Below are 18,308 nucleotides of genomic sequence, written 5' to 3'. Positions count from 1 at the left end.
CGATTAAACCGTAAATCTGGTTTTAATTAATCGAAATAAATTAATCGTTGTAACTATACTTGAGACCTTAGAACTTGTATCTCAAGGTGGGTGGCGCATTTACGTTGTAGATGTCCATGGACTCCAGTAACACCAGGTGGACTATGAGCTCGTCCAAACATCTAAGCAATTAAAAAAAAACGCATTAACGTGTCTTACACTGGAAATTGAGTTAATTAAAAGCATCCGTAAATTTAATTATGTATAAAACAACCATTGCGTCTAAAGTATCCACAAAACTAAATTTATCGTGCGATCAGCTAAGCGAAAAGCGATCAGTGGTACCAAACACTGCCTATCCAATTAATATCCTAAAATTTGGGACCATTAATTAAGTCCATGACAGGAAGTCCGTTGTGTAACTACGGAATTCACTAACGAAATCACCAGGCAGTTAATTTATTCATAATATTCTCCAGTTTGATCTAGCAGGACTGTTACCTCTAAGCTTCTAGACTTATGACTTTAGGAACGAGAATAGGATATTTTTGTTTCAAAATACATATTTCTTTATATGGCGACTAAAATTTGATGTAATAATTATGTATGTAGTTTAAAAACAAAAACACTATGAAAATAGGCAATCTAATAATTTCTTTTTTTTATGTTGATACGTATAGCTTGTTATTTTTTCTAAAATAATATAAATTATCCCTGTATATACATAAAATAGTAAAATGATTCTGTGATATTTTTTCAGTGTAATTCTTCCTCATGCCCGAAAAGTTATGATTCAATCCTTTATTGAATATAAAAATATTTATTTTATTGCGTAGGTACTAAGATTGTCAGAAAACACGAATGAAACCACTGAAGTATGAAACCTAAGGTCTATGCATGAAACTGATAGAAAAAATGACTTATTTATGACTGAATGTATGTGTCAAACGCGTACGATGACGGCAGGGATTTTATACCATTTTACTGCGAAATCTATTGTAAAAATCAACAGTCGTTATCATCAATGTAGGCTAAATGACACAACATTTGATCCAGAACAAAAAATTAATAACAATCTTATACAATATATCATATAAAAAATTGTTTTATCAAAATGAAATCTTCGAGGGGGAAAATACATTTGTTTGTAGTCCCTAAATACAAAAGGTCAGTTGGAATGTCCGTTTCTTGCGAAAGCCAGTAAGTAGGTACTCCACGTGATTTGATCAAACAGTATGTATACCGTAATGTTTTCTTACTACAAAAATATTTTTGCAAGCGCTGTCTACATAATATTATTAGTTAAATACAATTACAACACGTTTCTCACGTATCTACCTAATGAAATTTTCTGCGCAATACGGGATAGTAGGCTTTTGTCCTAGGATCCATCAACCTAGGATTTTTGCTTAGATGGGTGGACGAGCTCACAGCCCACCTGGTTTTAAGTGGTTACTGGAACCCATAGACAACTAAAACGTAAATGCGCCACCCACTTTGAGATACTGGTGGTAGGACCTCTTGTGAGTCCGCACGGGTAGGTACCACCGCCCCGCCTAATTCTGCCGTGAAGCAGTAATGCGTTTCGGTTTGAAGGGTGGGACAGCCGTTGTAACTATACTGAGACCTTAGAACTTATATCTCAAGGTGTGTGGCCCATTTACGTTGTAGATGTCTATGGGTTCCAGTTACCACTTAACACCAGGTGGGCTGTGAGCTCGTCCACACATCTAGGCAATAAAAAAAGGTTTCAGTATAATTACTACGGCTGCCCCACCCTTCAAACCGAAACGCATTACTGCTTCACGGCAAAAATAGGCAGGGCGGTGGTACCTACCCATACGGACTCAAAGAGGTCCTACCACCAATAAGTCGTTTGAAGAATAGCAACACCCCATTTCTTCCTGTGGTTATCATCAAAGGCCGCTAAAGGACTCACTAGAGGATGAACAACAACGTTCTCCGAGTAATTTACCAGCATAAAACGATCGCCAACTGGCATTTATCGGTATGAAGGCGTATTATAAGCCCGAACGACTAGATATCAACATGCTTATTTGTGCCGTGAAGCAGTCGTGGATTCAGGTTTGAAGGATACCGTTATACAAGAAAATAGGCACTTCAATCTCATGTTTCAAGGTGGGCGATGGCATGCACGTTGTGGTGTATGTGTTCCGATCACCAGTTTAAACCAAGTACGCCGCTGTTCCTTCACTAACATTGTAAGAAAATGTATTCGAAATACCGGAAATTGTATTTTGGAAAGAAGTTCCTTATGGGACGATGCGGAGGGGTACCCTAACCGGTAAAAAGCGTCCGTAACGTAAACGTTTTCTTTTTATCAATAAAAAAAATCATAATAAAAAATGTGTACTCGAATAATTATTTTCTTTATACCTCGAATAGAACTTAAAATTAATATTTTTAGAATAAGGAACTCCGTTCCTATGCGGTGCCCCGCGACACCACAAATCTTTTTTTTAGGATTTGCAACTTTTACCGCTTGCTTAAGTACGCGCGTGCTCAAAACATAAATTATTTTAAACACGCAGAATTTGATTCAAGGCTGTGCGAATATTTATTTCAATATGCAAATATTCTTGCCAATAAAAAGCCATAGAAAGCTATTACGGGTCACTTGACTTTAATAGGTCTTGGCATCTTCGATTTGAACAAGAGTCGATCGATGCCTTTGTGCCAATGGTAATTAAAAATCTATCCATATTTATTTTACAGACCACAAATTTTCATTGAACAACAAAGGAGAGGCTCTTTGCCGATGACTCTAAAGAACTATTCAGAGAAACCGACAGTAGTACAGGTATGCAATAGGCGTATGAGATTCAAAGATCCTGGAGCAATTCGGAATTTTGAAATGCGCAAACATAGATACAGGAAACCTTACAGAAAAGAACAATGCGATGAAAAATACATTACACGTAGCAAAAAAAGAGGTTATAAAAGAAAATATGTTTTGCAAAGAAAGTCGGAGTCATTACCACCTCCTCGATCAGAAAGGAAAATGAAATTAAAGGGACGCTCTGTAAGTGCCAAGCCGCGATACGAAACACGATATGTCAGCGTTAGCAAAAGGTAAGTTCATAAATGTGACACAAAAGATCGCATGGTTTGAAATGTACAATTGTTTGATCAGCCCCTTAAAATTAAGTAGGTAGTAACTTATATATTTTTAGGCACAAAATACTTAAGACACAAGGCGTATGTGAATTCCTTCATATACCTACTGGGCAAAATTTTGATGTATTTCCTAATATCAAGAGGATTACATTCAAACCGCTGCTAACTTCAACAAAACGTGTTTAGGCATATTACGATTCACGTTGTTTTAATAAAACGCATAAAAGCGTACAGCTTCCCTTTTTTTTCGCAAAAGCAAGTCAATAAATCCGCTACGCAGAATGAAGTGGTTGCATTGTGGCTATTTCTTTAATTCTCGTTTCTTTTATCGGATTAATCGACGTAAGCTCCGTTTTTTTGTACTGCTCTAAATTTAAAATCGCCATTATTATATTGATTACCGGAACCCATTGGCATCACAAAGTGAGCGCATGAATCGCTAGATTGGTTGATGATCAATTCCTACGTGTTGAAACTCACGCTACCAAGTGTTTTAAGCGCGGAGAGGCTGATAGAGACATTCGCGATGTCTATGGACTCCGAGTTAGTCCAAGGGAAGCCATGAGTGTTTAGTAAGCTGAAGTGGCAACGGGTTGCCCATATTAGCCGGAGAACCGATAACTGCTGGGGTAAACGTGACCGCGAATTGGTAAACGTAGTGCAAGACGCCATCAGACTCTTCTTTTTTTTATTCCCACCTAAGCCTCCTGGTCTTGAGAGACCATTTCAGCGTAGCCTTAACAAGTGAGCTCAAGGGTTCAAATATGACGTCGTTGCTAAAACTAGCCCTAGTAAGAGCACAGCTACGCAGAGTCTACCACCGGATTGAAAACGCGACCCACTGAGATCTGGTGGTGGAGTGACGATGCGGGGTGGCTGGTAAGAGCTGGATAAAAGCCAAGGGTCGTGCTCAGTGGCATGCAATTGGAGAGGCCTATGTTCAACAATCGACTGTTGTAGGCTAATGATGATGATTAGGATGAGGATCTGGCAGTGAACTCATCGATCCACCTATAAAAACAAAACAAATAAAATCTGTCTTACTAGCGGCCAGATTTATACTCGCAATCAATATCAATCAAATTTGTGAAACTCTGGAATGCACTAATATTAGATAGACACTGAGTTAGCTAGCCATGTTAGTTTATTCTTGAGACAGTAAGCCTTAAGGGAAATAAGCTTAGGTAATATTAAACCAAGAACATTTTAAGCATTAAATGAGAAAACATTTTTATATTTTTCAGCCCACCCAAAGAGCCACTAAGTCGGAGATGCGCCAACTGTTTCTATAGAGTTTGCTGTCAATTCTATTGCTATCTCACTTGTATAGGGATGTTCACGTTTTGCATTATTTATGTTTTGTAATATTCGAATAATAAAACTGGAATAGTGTGTTTAAAACGTATGTGCATACATAAAATTTACAAAAATAAATTACACCCCAATTTGTTTAAGGGTTTTCAACTGTTGTTTTTAATTCGTTTCCGCATCACGCGAAAACTACTGATCGGATTTTAGTGAAACTGCGCTTTATACCTCATAGAATAGATTTCAAAATCGTGTTAAGCTGGCTTTATCTCGCTATGACAACGGAAGCCTGAGAAGTTCAGCTTTCATTTGCGGGTAATGGGATCGAATTGCCTTATATAATTTAATGCAAATATATTATTACTGTACATATATGTAACGTATTAAAATAAAGCGTATTTTGTTTTCTTTTAATTTATTTATTTAAAAAATTCAAGACGAACCTAAACGAGACCCAATCGATTTATTAACTTCGAGCGATCCACGCTGATTTGCTAAAATCAAACGTATCGCCAATCGTAATACGGATCAAAATTGACGACACGCTTGGATTTTACAAATGTTCCAAATGATCTCGAGTCGATACGTTCGTCAATTATATTATAAATATCGTCGGATGTTGTCATAAGACAAAATACTGGAGCGTGCCTATTTGTGGTTGCTATAGACAAGGAGAGGTCCGGTGTTACGCAATAGACAATCTTAAGCCACTGTCAACAACAACCATTTTGAGACGCAAAAACATTTCAATCTATGTACATAATAGAAAAAAAATATTCTTTAACAAGTTTCTTCACAACCCTATTTTTTAGATGAATCTCAAAAATTTAATTTACTTTCTCATTTCTGTGCATTTCAATTTACAATGAAACTTTCTCGTGGAATAGTTTTTGCGTGGAAGTTGTACAAAGATACGATGATAATATATTATCGATAATTTTAATTTATTAAACAATATCAATAAAAATAATAACGGTTGGTTACGCGCAAAAATTAAACCCAAAGAAACGTTTAAAACAATACGATGGCTCTAACGATACCCTTAAAACGAAGAACAATTTTAACAGCTTAGAAAGAGATAGAAGATTGAAACGTAGTATATAGACAAGTAAGACAGAAATAACATTTTAATTACCTCAATATTTCTTCCATAATCATCGATAGTAACAAAAGTTACAAGTACTTTAATATTATAAAATATATAAACAGCATTTTGAACTTTATCATTATCGTATAGAGTTCAAATTGGATTATTAATAACAATAATATTTTAATACATACATTGAAAATAGTGATACATAAAGTATTCGTTTAGGCACTGGGGTACAATGATCAAGTAACAATTTTGGTTTAACAGCCAAGCAACGAACTATGAGTATCTGTGAGTATCTCTGAGTATAGTACACCTGACACTAAATTGTGATATGAGCAAGCGATTTTAATGCAACTATAGCCCATTGATTCTTTAATATAACCGATTTCAAACATCACTGTGTTACCACTTGGTAATAAGCGAATCATTATCTATTAATACTTATAATTCGGTCTCTCGTAAGCCGTGTGCTTTAATATTCTCTTTTTCGACATTCAACTTCTTAATACCTTTCTTTGCATCAGCAGAAGTATTAGAATCACAACGTTTCCTCTTCGGACTTATATCGATATTAGTATCGATATTCATCATAGGTAATCGATCATCTTTATCGACCGCCAAATTGCTAATGGACAGCGTGAGATCACTAGGAACGTTTCCGTCTAAGCAGTACATGAGCGAATCAGAGAGTTTCTCATCATTTTCATTCGATTTGTTTATTATCGATAAGTCAATAGGTGTGGCAGTTAGAACGGATCTACTGAGTAAATACTCTCTGAATGGATCGGTTAGTGATTTAGTGATGTGATCTGTTGTTATTTCGTGTGATATTTTGAACTTTGGTAGCGGGGCCACGTCGCTGCACAGTGTTGTGTCGAGAGATTTATCGATATGCCTCGTGGGTTCTTGGCTTATTACGAATCTTGAATTTTCGCATCTTAAAGGGCTTATGTCGCCCAGAGATATAGATCGGCTATCGTGATGAGTTTTCTTTCTTGGTCGTGTCCCGTTTATCGACTGCATTGACCTGGAACTAATTATAAAAACATTAGAATAAATTAATTCTTGAACACACTCTTAGTTTTGACTGTAGTCCAGTCGCGGAGCAGGAAGAATTTTGTACGTAAACCTATTACCTGTCTTTGTCACTCCCGCGTAAATATTAATGAGTCTCGCTCGCGCAGATGCAAAGACCGCCGTCGTCACGGAATGTAAACCTTTTACCTGAGACCGTAAGGTTTATTCTTGTTTGCATATTGGCCTTTTAGTAAGGGAAGCAGTAACTTTGATACAGAGGAATAGGATTCTGATTTTTGAATTTACATTTTTTTCTTCTGCCGAGTCAGTAATTGTAACTCGATTTTTTGTAACTGTTATAATGTAAAATCTAACTAAGTAATTGATTATAATAACAATAATTTATTTAATAAGTTAGTTTTTTTTTTCTACTTCAAACGTTTTACGTAAACCGTACTTAATACAAAAACGTTTCTGACCACTGTCAGAAGGTAAAGAGGTCAGTCAGGTGCAGACTCACAAGAGGTCCTACCACCAGTAAAACCATTACACACACGAATATTTAGAATTTATCGGTATATAACAATTAAAAAAATTTTTTTTGCCCTTGTTGGCAAACGAACATACGGCCTGCATGATGGTGAGTGGTTATCATCGCCCATGGACTTCAGCAATGGAGGGGCAGAGCCAAACCGCTGCCTGCCGCTTAAAGTACTTCCTTACCTACTTGCATACTTCCCTTTGCTTACGAAGTATTTATGCCAATTATTACTATATTATAGCTTTAATACTTAATAATACTTTCATATAAAAGACTCACCGCTCACAAGAAAAACTAGAACTAGACATTTCGTTGTCGTCGTCGGAAGAGACAAAATCACTATCGTTCTTGGGCGATATATCGTTTTCTATAGTACGATATATTTCAACGGATTTATCCGTGGGTTTGTTCTCGTTTGTATCGGGCATGTCACGTTGCTCCGACGTTATTATCAGCGGCTTGCGAGACCTCGGTGTCATTATCGATTCCTGCAACAATATTACCCTTAGGACTTTAATATCAACATTTCAAACAGACCTGTTAAAAAAATTGAACGAATATAATTACCTAATTTTAATTACAAACAAAATATGATGAAAATAGGCAGTAACAGACTTTGGAAATCAGCTTTCATGCCTATTGAGCTGATAAATAACAATTCTCTGATTATTTTTTTCCTACCTAAGCTGATCGTCTAGAGCAGTGATTCTCAACCTTTTTTTTGTTGCGGCACATATTTAAAGATATCAAAATTTGGCGGCACACAAAAAAAAAGAAAAATTATTTACTTACTACACACACACTCCATAAATAGTTTATCAAAAAATTTTAATATACGAAATAAACTAAAATATACTATAATTTTTTTTTTGTGGATTTAAATATATATTCATGTTTAAAATATTTTTCTTTTCGAATGATATAATTTAATAATATTAACATTATTATATATTCGCAAAATTTGGCGGCACACAAAAGTGCCGCGGTACAGTGGTTGAGAATCACTGGTCTAGAGAGACCATATCAGCGTAACCTTAGCTAGTAAGTGAGCTCACGGGGCTCAAACCTGACGACGTTGCTAACACGAACCCCAGCAAGAGCAGTGCTTCGCAGAATCTACCACCGGATCGGAAACGCGACCCACTGAGAAGATCCGGCGAGAAACTCAGTGGGCTGTGTCTATGGGTTAATTTACTCGTCGAGCCCTTCGTCGTAAGCGACGGGTTCGATGAGAACGATAACCGATGCTTGAAGTACCTAAAAGCACCGTTAGTGGATCGGAAGGATCGGAAATGACGTGTCTGAATTATAATGAAACTATTAATATAAAATCGATGATCGTTATTGACATTGACAATGACAAACAGGAAGCGAAAGATAAAAGAAGCGACACATGCAAAGAGTGAACCGACCTGCATGGCTTTAGACAATTTCTGGGTCGATTTAGTTATGGGCGACATTGAAGCCCTCCTAAAGTTTATCGTGTATGGAGTAGAACATTCTCCGTCGAACGCCGTCTCTGTCATCCCCGGGGTGCTAGTCAAATAGTGCTTTATCTCCTCGTCGCAGAGTCGTGACTTCTTTGGCGTGTCTGTGCACGATAAATCGGAGCCGGTATCTTGGTCGTCGAAGCAGGAGACGCAGGTGGGCGTGCCGCGGATGGGCCCATTCCGCTTCTGGTACTTCTTGTTCTGTGACGTCACGATTTTCGAACGGAACAATCGCTTTTTGGCGGTTTTCGGCGTCTCGTCCGCGTCGAGAACGCTCAGATTCGGTTCGGAAACGAATTTCGGACTGAGCTTTTTCGATTTGCTCAAAGCTCCCTCGGACAACGTGCTCTCGTTGCTCACGTCCGATTGGTAGTCGTCGTCCAATGACTCGGAACTAGCGATTTTATTGGCTAAATTCTTTAGAACGATGTTCTTGTGTGAGACGTCGACTTTGTCATCGGCGAATCGCATTTTTCCTTTCGCCGTTTTCTGTAATGCATGCGTTTGAGTTTTGAAAGGGTTACGGACAGAAGAGAGACACAATAGTAATAGCAGATGATATGATGATGGATGATTAATCAATGATTAGTTCCGAGCAAGCTTCTGTGTAGCAACTGGTGAGATGCAGTAATCTATCATTATACCAAGGAGAGCATTGACAAAGGTTATAAAAAGTTCAAGCCACTCATATAAATGTTTTCGTTGATAGTTTTTTTATTTTCTCTTATAAATATATAGTGTATAAATTACCTCAAATCAAAGCTCAAAGCTACAAATTTCTTATGTATACACACACACCTTTCTGTGCCTTGCAGTCTCTTCAAAGTGTAACAGGAAGAGAAACTATACACTTCGTAATGTCGTCACTTGTTACATTAGGAAGCAACACTATTTCGTACTTATTAACTTTGCTATTAACTTTCCATTCAAATAAATCCATCGAGACAAACATAATAGAAGAAAGGGGACAAAACAAATAGAATATTTTAAAGTTTTATCATCATTCACCTGCCCTTCTCCCAGTCACCTCGGGTTGGTACAACATGTTTTCTCTTTCCATACGATAATATTTTAAAGTTTTATAAACTAATAAAATATATTCTATTAAAAAACACTACCACATCTCTGACCTTGTTGCTACACAATTAGAGAGAACGCGTAACACAGAATGCACAAACAGAAAAGCATTAAAAACTTTAAGCATTATAAACGCACTGACCTCTTCTATGGTATCAATGTTGGCGGTGGAGCATTTCTTTGGCGTTTTATTCAGGAGACCCTTATTGAATATGTGTCTTTTGATTGAATCACCGAAACTTCTAGAGCCTGCCACTTTACCGGTGCGCTGTATTTGAATCGGTGTGCCTGCAAATTATGTTACCAATGCAACGTTATGCACTCACAGCCTGCCTAATGTTGATGTGACTATATGTCTGACTAGTGGTATATGATTCTGTTGATCAGACATAAGCCTCCACGGATAGGTACTAACATTCCTTCTATATCCAGAGGGTTATTATTACTATACAATTGAGACTTCTACGTGATATCTCACAGTGAACGTCATACATTCTGAGACTCGTCGACTTGAAGTCGTCGTGGCCTAAAGGACAAGACGTCCGGTGCATTCGTGTTGAGCGATGCACCGGTGTTCGAATCTCAGGCGGGTACCAATTTTTCTAATGAAATACGTACTCGACAAATGTTCACGATTGACTTCCACGGTGAAGGAATAACATCGTGTAATAAAAATCAAACCCGCAAAATTATAATTTGCGTAATTACTAGTGGTAGGACCTCTTGTGAAAACGCACGGATAGATATCACCGCCCTGCCTATTTCTGCCGTGAAACAGTAATGCGTTTCAGTTTGAAGGGTGGGGCAGCCGATGTGAATGATGCTATCTCGCGCGTGGTACATTGGTTTAGTGTTAATAATCTGTTATTAAATAACAAAAAAACAAAATGTATAAAATTTACCACACCTAATGTTAGACAAGTAGACACTAATATCATTGTAAGTGGAGAGACACTGGAGCTTGTTGATTCGACAGTTTTTCTTGGTATAACAGTTGATTCCAGGCTGCAGTGGGGTCCTCACATATGCAAGTTAGCGAATAGACTTAGTTCTGCAGCGTTTGCGGTAAAAAAAATACGAACGTATACTGATGAAGATACGGCACGTCTAGTTTATTTCAGTTATTTTCATAGTGTTATGTCCTATGGCATTTTGCTATGGGGCAATGCTGCCGATGTCGAAACGATTTTCATCCTGCAGAAGAGGGCTATTCGTGCTATTTATAATATGCACCCGAGGGAATCCTTGAGGGACAAGTTTAAGGAAATCAAAATTCTAACTTTAGCGTCCCAATACATTTTTGAAAATTTATTGTACGTGCGTAAAAACATTGTAGAATTCCCCAGAGTCTGCGATTTGCATAATGTGAACACTAGGAACAAACATAGGCTTGCGTTGCCGGCGGCTCGAATTAAGAAAATAAGCAACTCTTTCAGGGGGCTGGGTGTACAGCTTTTCAACAAGATCCCACAAAACGTTCAACTACTACCTGTTCATAGATTTAAGAAAACTGTCAAGGAACGTTTGTGCAACAAGGCATATTATAAAGTTAAGGATTTTTTACTAGATGGCACTACGTGGGAATGAGGCGTTCGCTCCTGGCCTTTTCATTTTTCATTATTATTATTATTTATTTGAATTGTATTTTTTGACTTGTTTTTTTGTATACTGTAAATATGTTTTCTTGTTTAAAAAAAAAGAAAATAGTTGAGAAAATACAAAAAAAAAAAAAAAAGCCCACTGAGTTTGTTTCGCCGGTTCTTCTCAGGACTGTGGCTTTTTTTGGAACCGGTGGTAGAGTTAACATTTTCTTTTACATTTTGACATTCAACAAGTGTGTTTTTGATGACATCCAAGTTGAAATAAATGATTTTGAATTTGAATTTGAATTTGAAAGTTGTAACTATACTTGAGACCTTAGAACTTATATCTCAAGGTGAGTGGCGCATTTACGTTGTAGATGTCTATGGGCTCCAGTAACCACTTAACACTAGGTGGGCTGTGAGCTCGTCCACCCATATAAGCAATAAAAAAAAATTCTTCATAGCTTCAAGAGACTGTAAGGACAGTAATAAGACATGATCAGATTCGATTGTGCCATTTCTTAATGGTCCCAACAAGAAGATAGCCAGTTGCATTTCCAAACGTACCGTATCCGTTTTGCCGGTTGAAATGCTTGATCAGTCGTCTCTTTTGATGCGAATCTGGCAATGCTTGTATGTGCGCATAAAGCTGAGCTAGGGCCGTGTCTGTCGGATTAGTTTCGTTTTCAGCTTTCGTTCTGTTCCTATCCACAAATGTGTACACTGTGTTTGCTGCTGTTCTGTCGACAGATGAAAGAAAACAAATCAATTTTCACTCAAAAAGGTTTTATTTTCGAAGTTGTTCATGATATTATTAAAAAAAAAAGGAAAAGGATAATTTACATTAGCTGTATCAACCGTTTAAATAATTATCACTTGAGACCCTCATCCGCGAGTGAGAATATCAGAAAATAACATTCTTATCTAATGTATCCATAAGTTATAAGTTATGCAGATCAATAAATTCGAATATAAATAATTATGTGACAGTTAAAAACGATAAACCTAGCATATCATTGTTTGATGATCTAGAAAAGCACCGTTCGTATTTGAAAGGATGGGATACCTATTAACGACTTGGACTTTGAGTCTCTTGACTCTCTCTTGAGGTGGTGTCTCGGAGGTGTTGTCAATCACTTTGTTATGTCTATGGGCTCTACAGAACCCTTAATAAAAAGGCAGGCTCTGATATTCTTTGCTCACCTAAAAACAAAACTTCAACAAATCATAAAATCTTATATTCCAAGACCTTCGCTTAAGCGTGGTAGGACCTCTTCTGAGTCCGCACGGGTAGGTACCACCACCCTGCCTATTTCTGCCGTGAAGCGTGAAGCAGTAATGCGTTCCGGTTTGAAGGGCGGGGCAGTCGTAACTATACTGAGACCTTAGACTTATATCTCAAGGTGGGTGGCGCATTTACGTTGTAGATGTCTATGGGCTCCAGTAACCACTTAACACCGGGTGGGCTGTGAGCTCGTCTACTAATCTAAGCAATAAAAAAAATCGGTTGTCTGTAAAGTCGGTTTACTGACGATAGTTGAACGTGACAACGTCATAAGAAAATACGACTCAGAGCGAGGTAACGCCGTATGAGTAATGTTTTTCATGCGTGCAGCCGGCTCCATCGAATTATAAGACGTAGTCACTTCAAAAAAAAATGATAATTTTGAAATGTGACTTTTATAAGTCTCTGCAACATACTTATCAGTGATGCTATCGTCTAAGTTGATATCGGGCGACATGGCACGTCGTCTCCGCAGCGTGAAGTAGGCGGCCGCATCCGTCGCCAGCCGCCGCGGCGCCTCAAACACCCGCCGGGATTCGCGGATCATGAAACTGATCACCGGAGACAGAGCTATCGCGTCTGCGTGAAAGTTCTCCGGCGAAAGCTAAAATCATCTATTTATTAATACGTGAAGTAAAACTTTGTACCCCGTTTTTACGAAAATTACGAGGATGGAGGAGTATCAAAATTTCCCACACTTATAGGCAATATCGAGGAGTGCAAAATGCTATTTTTTTTTTTTTATTATGCATCAGAAACAAATTAAACCATTAAAAAAATTACACACACTACCGTGTATTTGAGATTAATATTATTTGTCTATAGTATAGTCTTGGCGAAATCTGTGATTATAGTTTTTTTTCCTACCTATGCTGATAGCCTTGAAAAGCTATTTCAGCTTCTCCTTAACGTGTAAGTGAGCTCACGGGGGTCTAACCGGAGTGTCGCTAGCACTGGCCTTAGCAAGAGCAGTGCTTCACAGAATCTACCACTGGTGAGGGTCTAAAAACACTGTTAATGGATCGGGAGGATCCGTAATGACATGTTTAGGCCGACGTCAACTGTTTACCATTTCCACAGGATCGGAAATGAAAGTTAATTAGTCTTGGACAATAAAACCATAATAATGTTCAAACATATAATTTAAATTAATTATAGTTGAATTTCGACGACTGGGAGATCACTAGTTGATCTAGTTTACCTTTCTAGGACACAAAAGATGAGGTGTAAACATTGTGGCCAATGTGTCTGGGGACATCCGATTTGCTGCCTCGTTGTCAGCAACTAGACGTAGTAGCCTCAGTAGTCTTTGTAAGAAACTTCGGTGTGTAGGACTCAGTAGGAGAAGTAGTAACTGTAGAGCTGTCAATAGTTTCGTTTCCGATGTTTCAGCATTTGGGGGGTATTGTACTGTGAACGTAAAAAGTATTTTTATTTATATTTGTGACATATTTATCCTCTAATTATTTTCAATTAATCTAGCATTTTGCGGTTATCAGAAACAATACAGTAGATGGTAAAGAACAATTCTCTACAAATCAATTAACTAACAAGGTATGATGGTTTTTTTTTTATTGCTTAGATGGGTGGACGAGCTCACAGCCCATCTGGTGTTAAGTGGTTACTGGAGCCCATAGACATCTACAACGTAAATGCGCCACACACTTTGAGATATAGTTCTAAGGTCTCAGTATAGTCACAACAGCTGCCCCACCCTTCAAACCAACACGCATTACTGCTTCACGGCAGAAATAGGGGGGGCGGTGGTGCCTACACGTGCGGACTCACAAGAGGTCCTACCACCAGTAAGAATCTACAAGTACTGTCCCAAGGCCTTTGGGAAGTCAATTAAGCAGTGCAAGTTATTTATTGCCTCAAAAAGCTTGACCTGAGGTATAAAATAATACAGATGAGAAGCTGTCTTAAATGATTTCTATGCAGACCCAGCACAGAACAGGAGACTTCAACCAAAAAAAAAAGCTTTATGTATATATTTCTAACCACCTTTTAAAATAAGGTTGAGGTCATAATTGAACTGTTAATTATAACAACTCAATTCCTAAATAGTTATCAAAACAAATCAACATACAAAGCATTCAATGGGAGTCAAAAGCTTATTAGTTCTGCCCCTGACATTGCTTAAGTCCATAGGCGACTTAACCACTCACCATCAGGTGGGCCGATGCTCGTCTCCTACATGATCAATTAAAAAAAATTCAGTAGCTTGGTACGTTTCCTTAGTGACATAAAACAATGGAAATCAATCTGAGACACATATATTAATGTAATTCTTTATTGATTTTATTAGCCAGAATTTTTTGATATCTTAACCTACCTCTTACCTACATGGTAGGAAGTAGTTATCACTCATGCCAATACTAATACAAAAAGCGGAACACTAACCATAGCATTTAAAAACATGTTGATTATTACCTGCTAATGTACAGTAAGTTTGATAATACTGATCCATCAATAATGGTTGTGGAAGTTCAGCAAGGAATCCTTTGAGTACAGATGCACAATCATGTACTGAAAACTTTCCAGCATCAAGGCCAAGGTTGGAACCAGTTAGTAATAGCTGTTTGAGCTCCTGCTGACGGCTCAGGGACCCAGTTCTTCGAAATATTCCTTCTTGCTGGACATCTATAATTGAAACAATATCCTATTATTGATAAATATGATAAAATTTATTACTAAAATTATTATTGAAGATATTACTGAAAATTGGTAGTCACTACTTTAAACTAAAGTTAATTATACCAACTCGGATTAACTACATTTCATACAAATGTATAATAATTAACACATTTTCTCTAAATCTTAATATCTAAATAAATTACAAATAAAAAAATTAAAAAATTAAAACCACAACAATCCTGAAAATTTGTATTGATGCTGAATTCTTTTGTTTTCACAGCACTGGTAAATTGTAGCATAGAAGTTTAAGAAAGGCCATTAGTATCCATTTTTTGTCAAGTCTTAGTTTTTCAGTATTTTAAAGAGATTTTCATTTCTCGACTAAGCTTTGTAGATCAATCAATAAAATAAAAATACTTTGGTGCTTTTGAAAAAATGGTAAGTGGAAATGTTGAATTGGGAAAATAAGAAAAACTGTTTATAAGACCTACAATCTGCATCTGAGGCAATGTTAGTAATCTCTGAACTAAAAGAATGTATTTGTAATCAAATGGATAATGCAGGTGCATTAATTATTTTTGTTTAGTAACCTTCCCAACACAAAATTAACCACTGTCAACTTAAATGAAACGTTACCATTTTGTACAAAATTTAGACCTTCTCTAGGTATCAAGACAATAGATTGATTATATTATTCCATCTATTGAAGTATTATAACTACATTTCAACAATATTTGCTCTTTATTCATGTCTAACTGTATAAATATAACTTACTTTCTGGCTTCGATAGAAAATCTATCAGCTCATTCAGTCTTGCGATACCATCTTCTGTGATAGATTTAATTTCTGTACTACATTTTACATTATTTGTATTATTTTGACTAGAACTCGTAGTAGAGGATTTATTTTTCTTATGAAAATTCCATCGGAACTGCTTTGGTTTGTCTGTTGAACAATCAACACTGAAAATAAAGTTTTTTTTTTGTTATTTTATATCCTTCAAATAAGTCGCATACGATTTGAATTACTTACTCGTCAGTGTTTATATCTACAACAAAAGATAGATGCATCCGAACTAAAGTAAAATATTGTTCTAAATTCTCATTTCGGAGCCTTTCTATCAAGGTGATGTCGGAAGGAGACATTTTAATCGAACACGATAATGATCACAGAAAATTTATTAAAAATACTTTATTTATATTTGAACACATAATTACAGTTGGTAATATTATTCTTAATACATCTAGCTGATTACAGAATAACAGTTTTATTCTACATTTTTCTCAAAAATCATCCGTAATCTAAATAATTGAACATAAATATCTCACACACAGTTACACGACAGATTGTTTTTAAATGTTTTGTAAAATCAAACGTCACTTGCCCACAACGGTTAAACGCTTTCGTTCAGAAATCATTCGAACATTTTTACCGTTAACATTAAGTGTATGGCAACGGCAAACGGATATTTTTAAAATGAGGTGCAGTAAGCAGTAAAATACAGTGTACACCTACCGCAATCTTTCAGTTTTTTAAGATTCTGCAGTAAAATAACAAAAAAGGGAACTTTATAATACCAATAAATCATTGTTAATTTTCTTTAGAAAAATTATTAAAAAAGATTTATGATGGCAAATTCCGTATTAAATTATTTCTTCTGAATCCAACTCTATTTTTTTCTGCAAAGTAGTAGACACGCAAATTTCAAGTTTTGTCTGCCACGATTCGACGCTTTCGGCTATCGTACCCGCTTGGGTACTTAATTTGCCTTTGGGAGCAAACTGGTATGCCGTGTCCACGTCGCAATCATAGACCTCCAATTCCCTCATCGATTTCCCAAGCAATGGAGGCTGGTAAGCGTCAATTACGCCTTCCAAATTGCAATTTTAACATTGCGAAATCTTTTTAATTTTTTTGGAAACAAAACTTTTCAATCCAGTTATGACTTATGAGATCGGTACAAGTATAGGTGAAAGTACAATTCTTCTAACAGCTCAAAGTGGTTCAGCAAGCTTAGAAGAGACCCACGCTGGAATCTCGACAGAGCTAAAGCTATCGACGTATAGAGCTTAGAGTCGGCCAGCAGAAATGGCAGTCAGTTGGATATATCTTAGTAGGAGAGCTGGCACCAATTTTTGGGTAGGTATTTGATTGAGGCAAGCTGAAAACTTGTCACATACCTCTCCTATTATATTCCAACACGGAATTGCAGACCTGGCTGGTGAGTAGCTAAATCAACCCCTACATTTTTTTAAATATTATTTTTTTGCCCCAAAAATATATTTGAGGCAATACGCAATTTATATATGTTGCAGTGTAATACTTAATAAATACGAAAAAAAATAGGCCAGACAATATAATCGGGGTTGTAACATTACCAGACGCGTGCAAAAAATTTTTGCAAAAAATTATAAAAAATGTTTTTGAGGCAGCTTGAAATTTTAATGGAGTGTTATATATAGCTAAAAAATAAGATTCCCAAAAAGACAGATCATTTCGGTAGGGCTTTCTACCTACCAGGTGATCAAACAAATAATGGATGGGTACGGGCCTGTACTGCTATAGACAAGCTGTAGTGTGAGAGAGAGCGCATATCGACAGCTGTCTTCGTTCTTGCTTGCCGCGTTACTATTGGCTCTAGCGAGGCCACGTGACTTACAATAACCCATGAGGTTTCTAGTTAGAATTTCGGAGTAAAAAATATAAAATTTTCTGAATTTGTACTAAATACATTTTGCATAAAAGTGATTGTATTGATTTTGGGACATATTTTTGTGATTTCTTTTTTATCTTAAAAAATTAGTTATTTTGCCAATTTTAATGCGAATTTAAACGTACTGAATTGTTTAAATATTTGATATTTCCGTAAAAATATTTGTTTTTTGAAGAGAATTAAAAAAAAAAAAAAATTTTGTACAGAATTCATACTGTTGCCCCTACATTCAAAGCTGAAAATTGTTTTTTTTTTCTCTGACAGTATTCCAAGTCAAAATTTATACGGAAATTTAAAACTTTTTCATCTTAAAATTAATAAGGGTTACGTATTAAAAAAACCAATGATTAAAATATAAAATCGCAAAACTGGATTTATAAAGATATAATATTTCTTCAGTGGTACACTACAGCTTGTCTATAGCAGTACAGGCCCGTACCCATCCAT

General features: G+C 36.6%; 2 protein-coding genes across 3 annotated transcripts; one reads left to right on the top strand and one right to left on the bottom strand.

Moving 5' to 3' along the window:
- Nucleotides 1–945: 945 nt before the first annotated feature.
- On the top strand, nucleotides 946–4,741 carry LOC114241160 (uncharacterized). Its single transcript, XM_028171939.2, has 3 exons — nucleotides 946–1,146; nucleotides 2,716–3,072; nucleotides 4,362–4,741. The coding sequence occupies exons 1-3, from the start codon at nucleotides 1,094–1,096 to the stop codon at nucleotides 4,480–4,482; spliced, it is 531 nt and encodes a 176-aa protein (XP_028027740.2). The 5' UTR covers nucleotides 946–1,093; the 3' UTR covers nucleotides 4,483–4,741.
- An 82-nt stretch (nucleotides 4,742–4,823) lies between these two features.
- Nucleotides 4,824–16,653, bottom strand: RhoGAP54D (Rho GTPase activating protein at 54D). Of its 2 annotated transcripts, none has more exons than XM_089737733.1 (10): nucleotides 16,181–16,653; nucleotides 15,923–16,110; nucleotides 14,945–15,154; nucleotides 13,713–13,921; nucleotides 12,928–13,115; nucleotides 11,794–11,966; nucleotides 9,786–9,931; nucleotides 8,489–9,055; nucleotides 7,356–7,564; nucleotides 4,824–6,545 (listed from the first exon to the last, which is right to left on the bottom strand). In XM_089737733.1, exons 1-10 carry the CDS (start codon nucleotides 16,291–16,293, stop codon nucleotides 5,960–5,962), a joined length of 2,589 nt encoding a protein of 862 aa, XP_089593859.1. In that variant the 5' UTR covers nucleotides 16,294–16,653; the 3' UTR covers nucleotides 4,824–5,959. The 2 variants fall into 2 exon arrangements, with proteins under 2 accessions (XP_089593859.1, XP_028027783.2); XM_028171982.2 differs by having other exon boundaries at nucleotides 4,824–6,551; nucleotides 16,181–16,651.
- Between the last annotated feature and the right edge of the window lie 1,655 nt (nucleotides 16,654–18,308).

This window comes from Bombyx mandarina, chromosome 23 (assembly GCF_030267445.1).
Source record: "Bombyx mandarina strain Sakado chromosome 23, ASM3026744v2".
NCBI classification, from domain to species: domain Eukaryota; kingdom Metazoa; phylum Arthropoda; class Insecta; order Lepidoptera; family Bombycidae; genus Bombyx; species Bombyx mandarina.
This window is presented reverse-complemented; position numbering and strand designations above follow the sequence as displayed.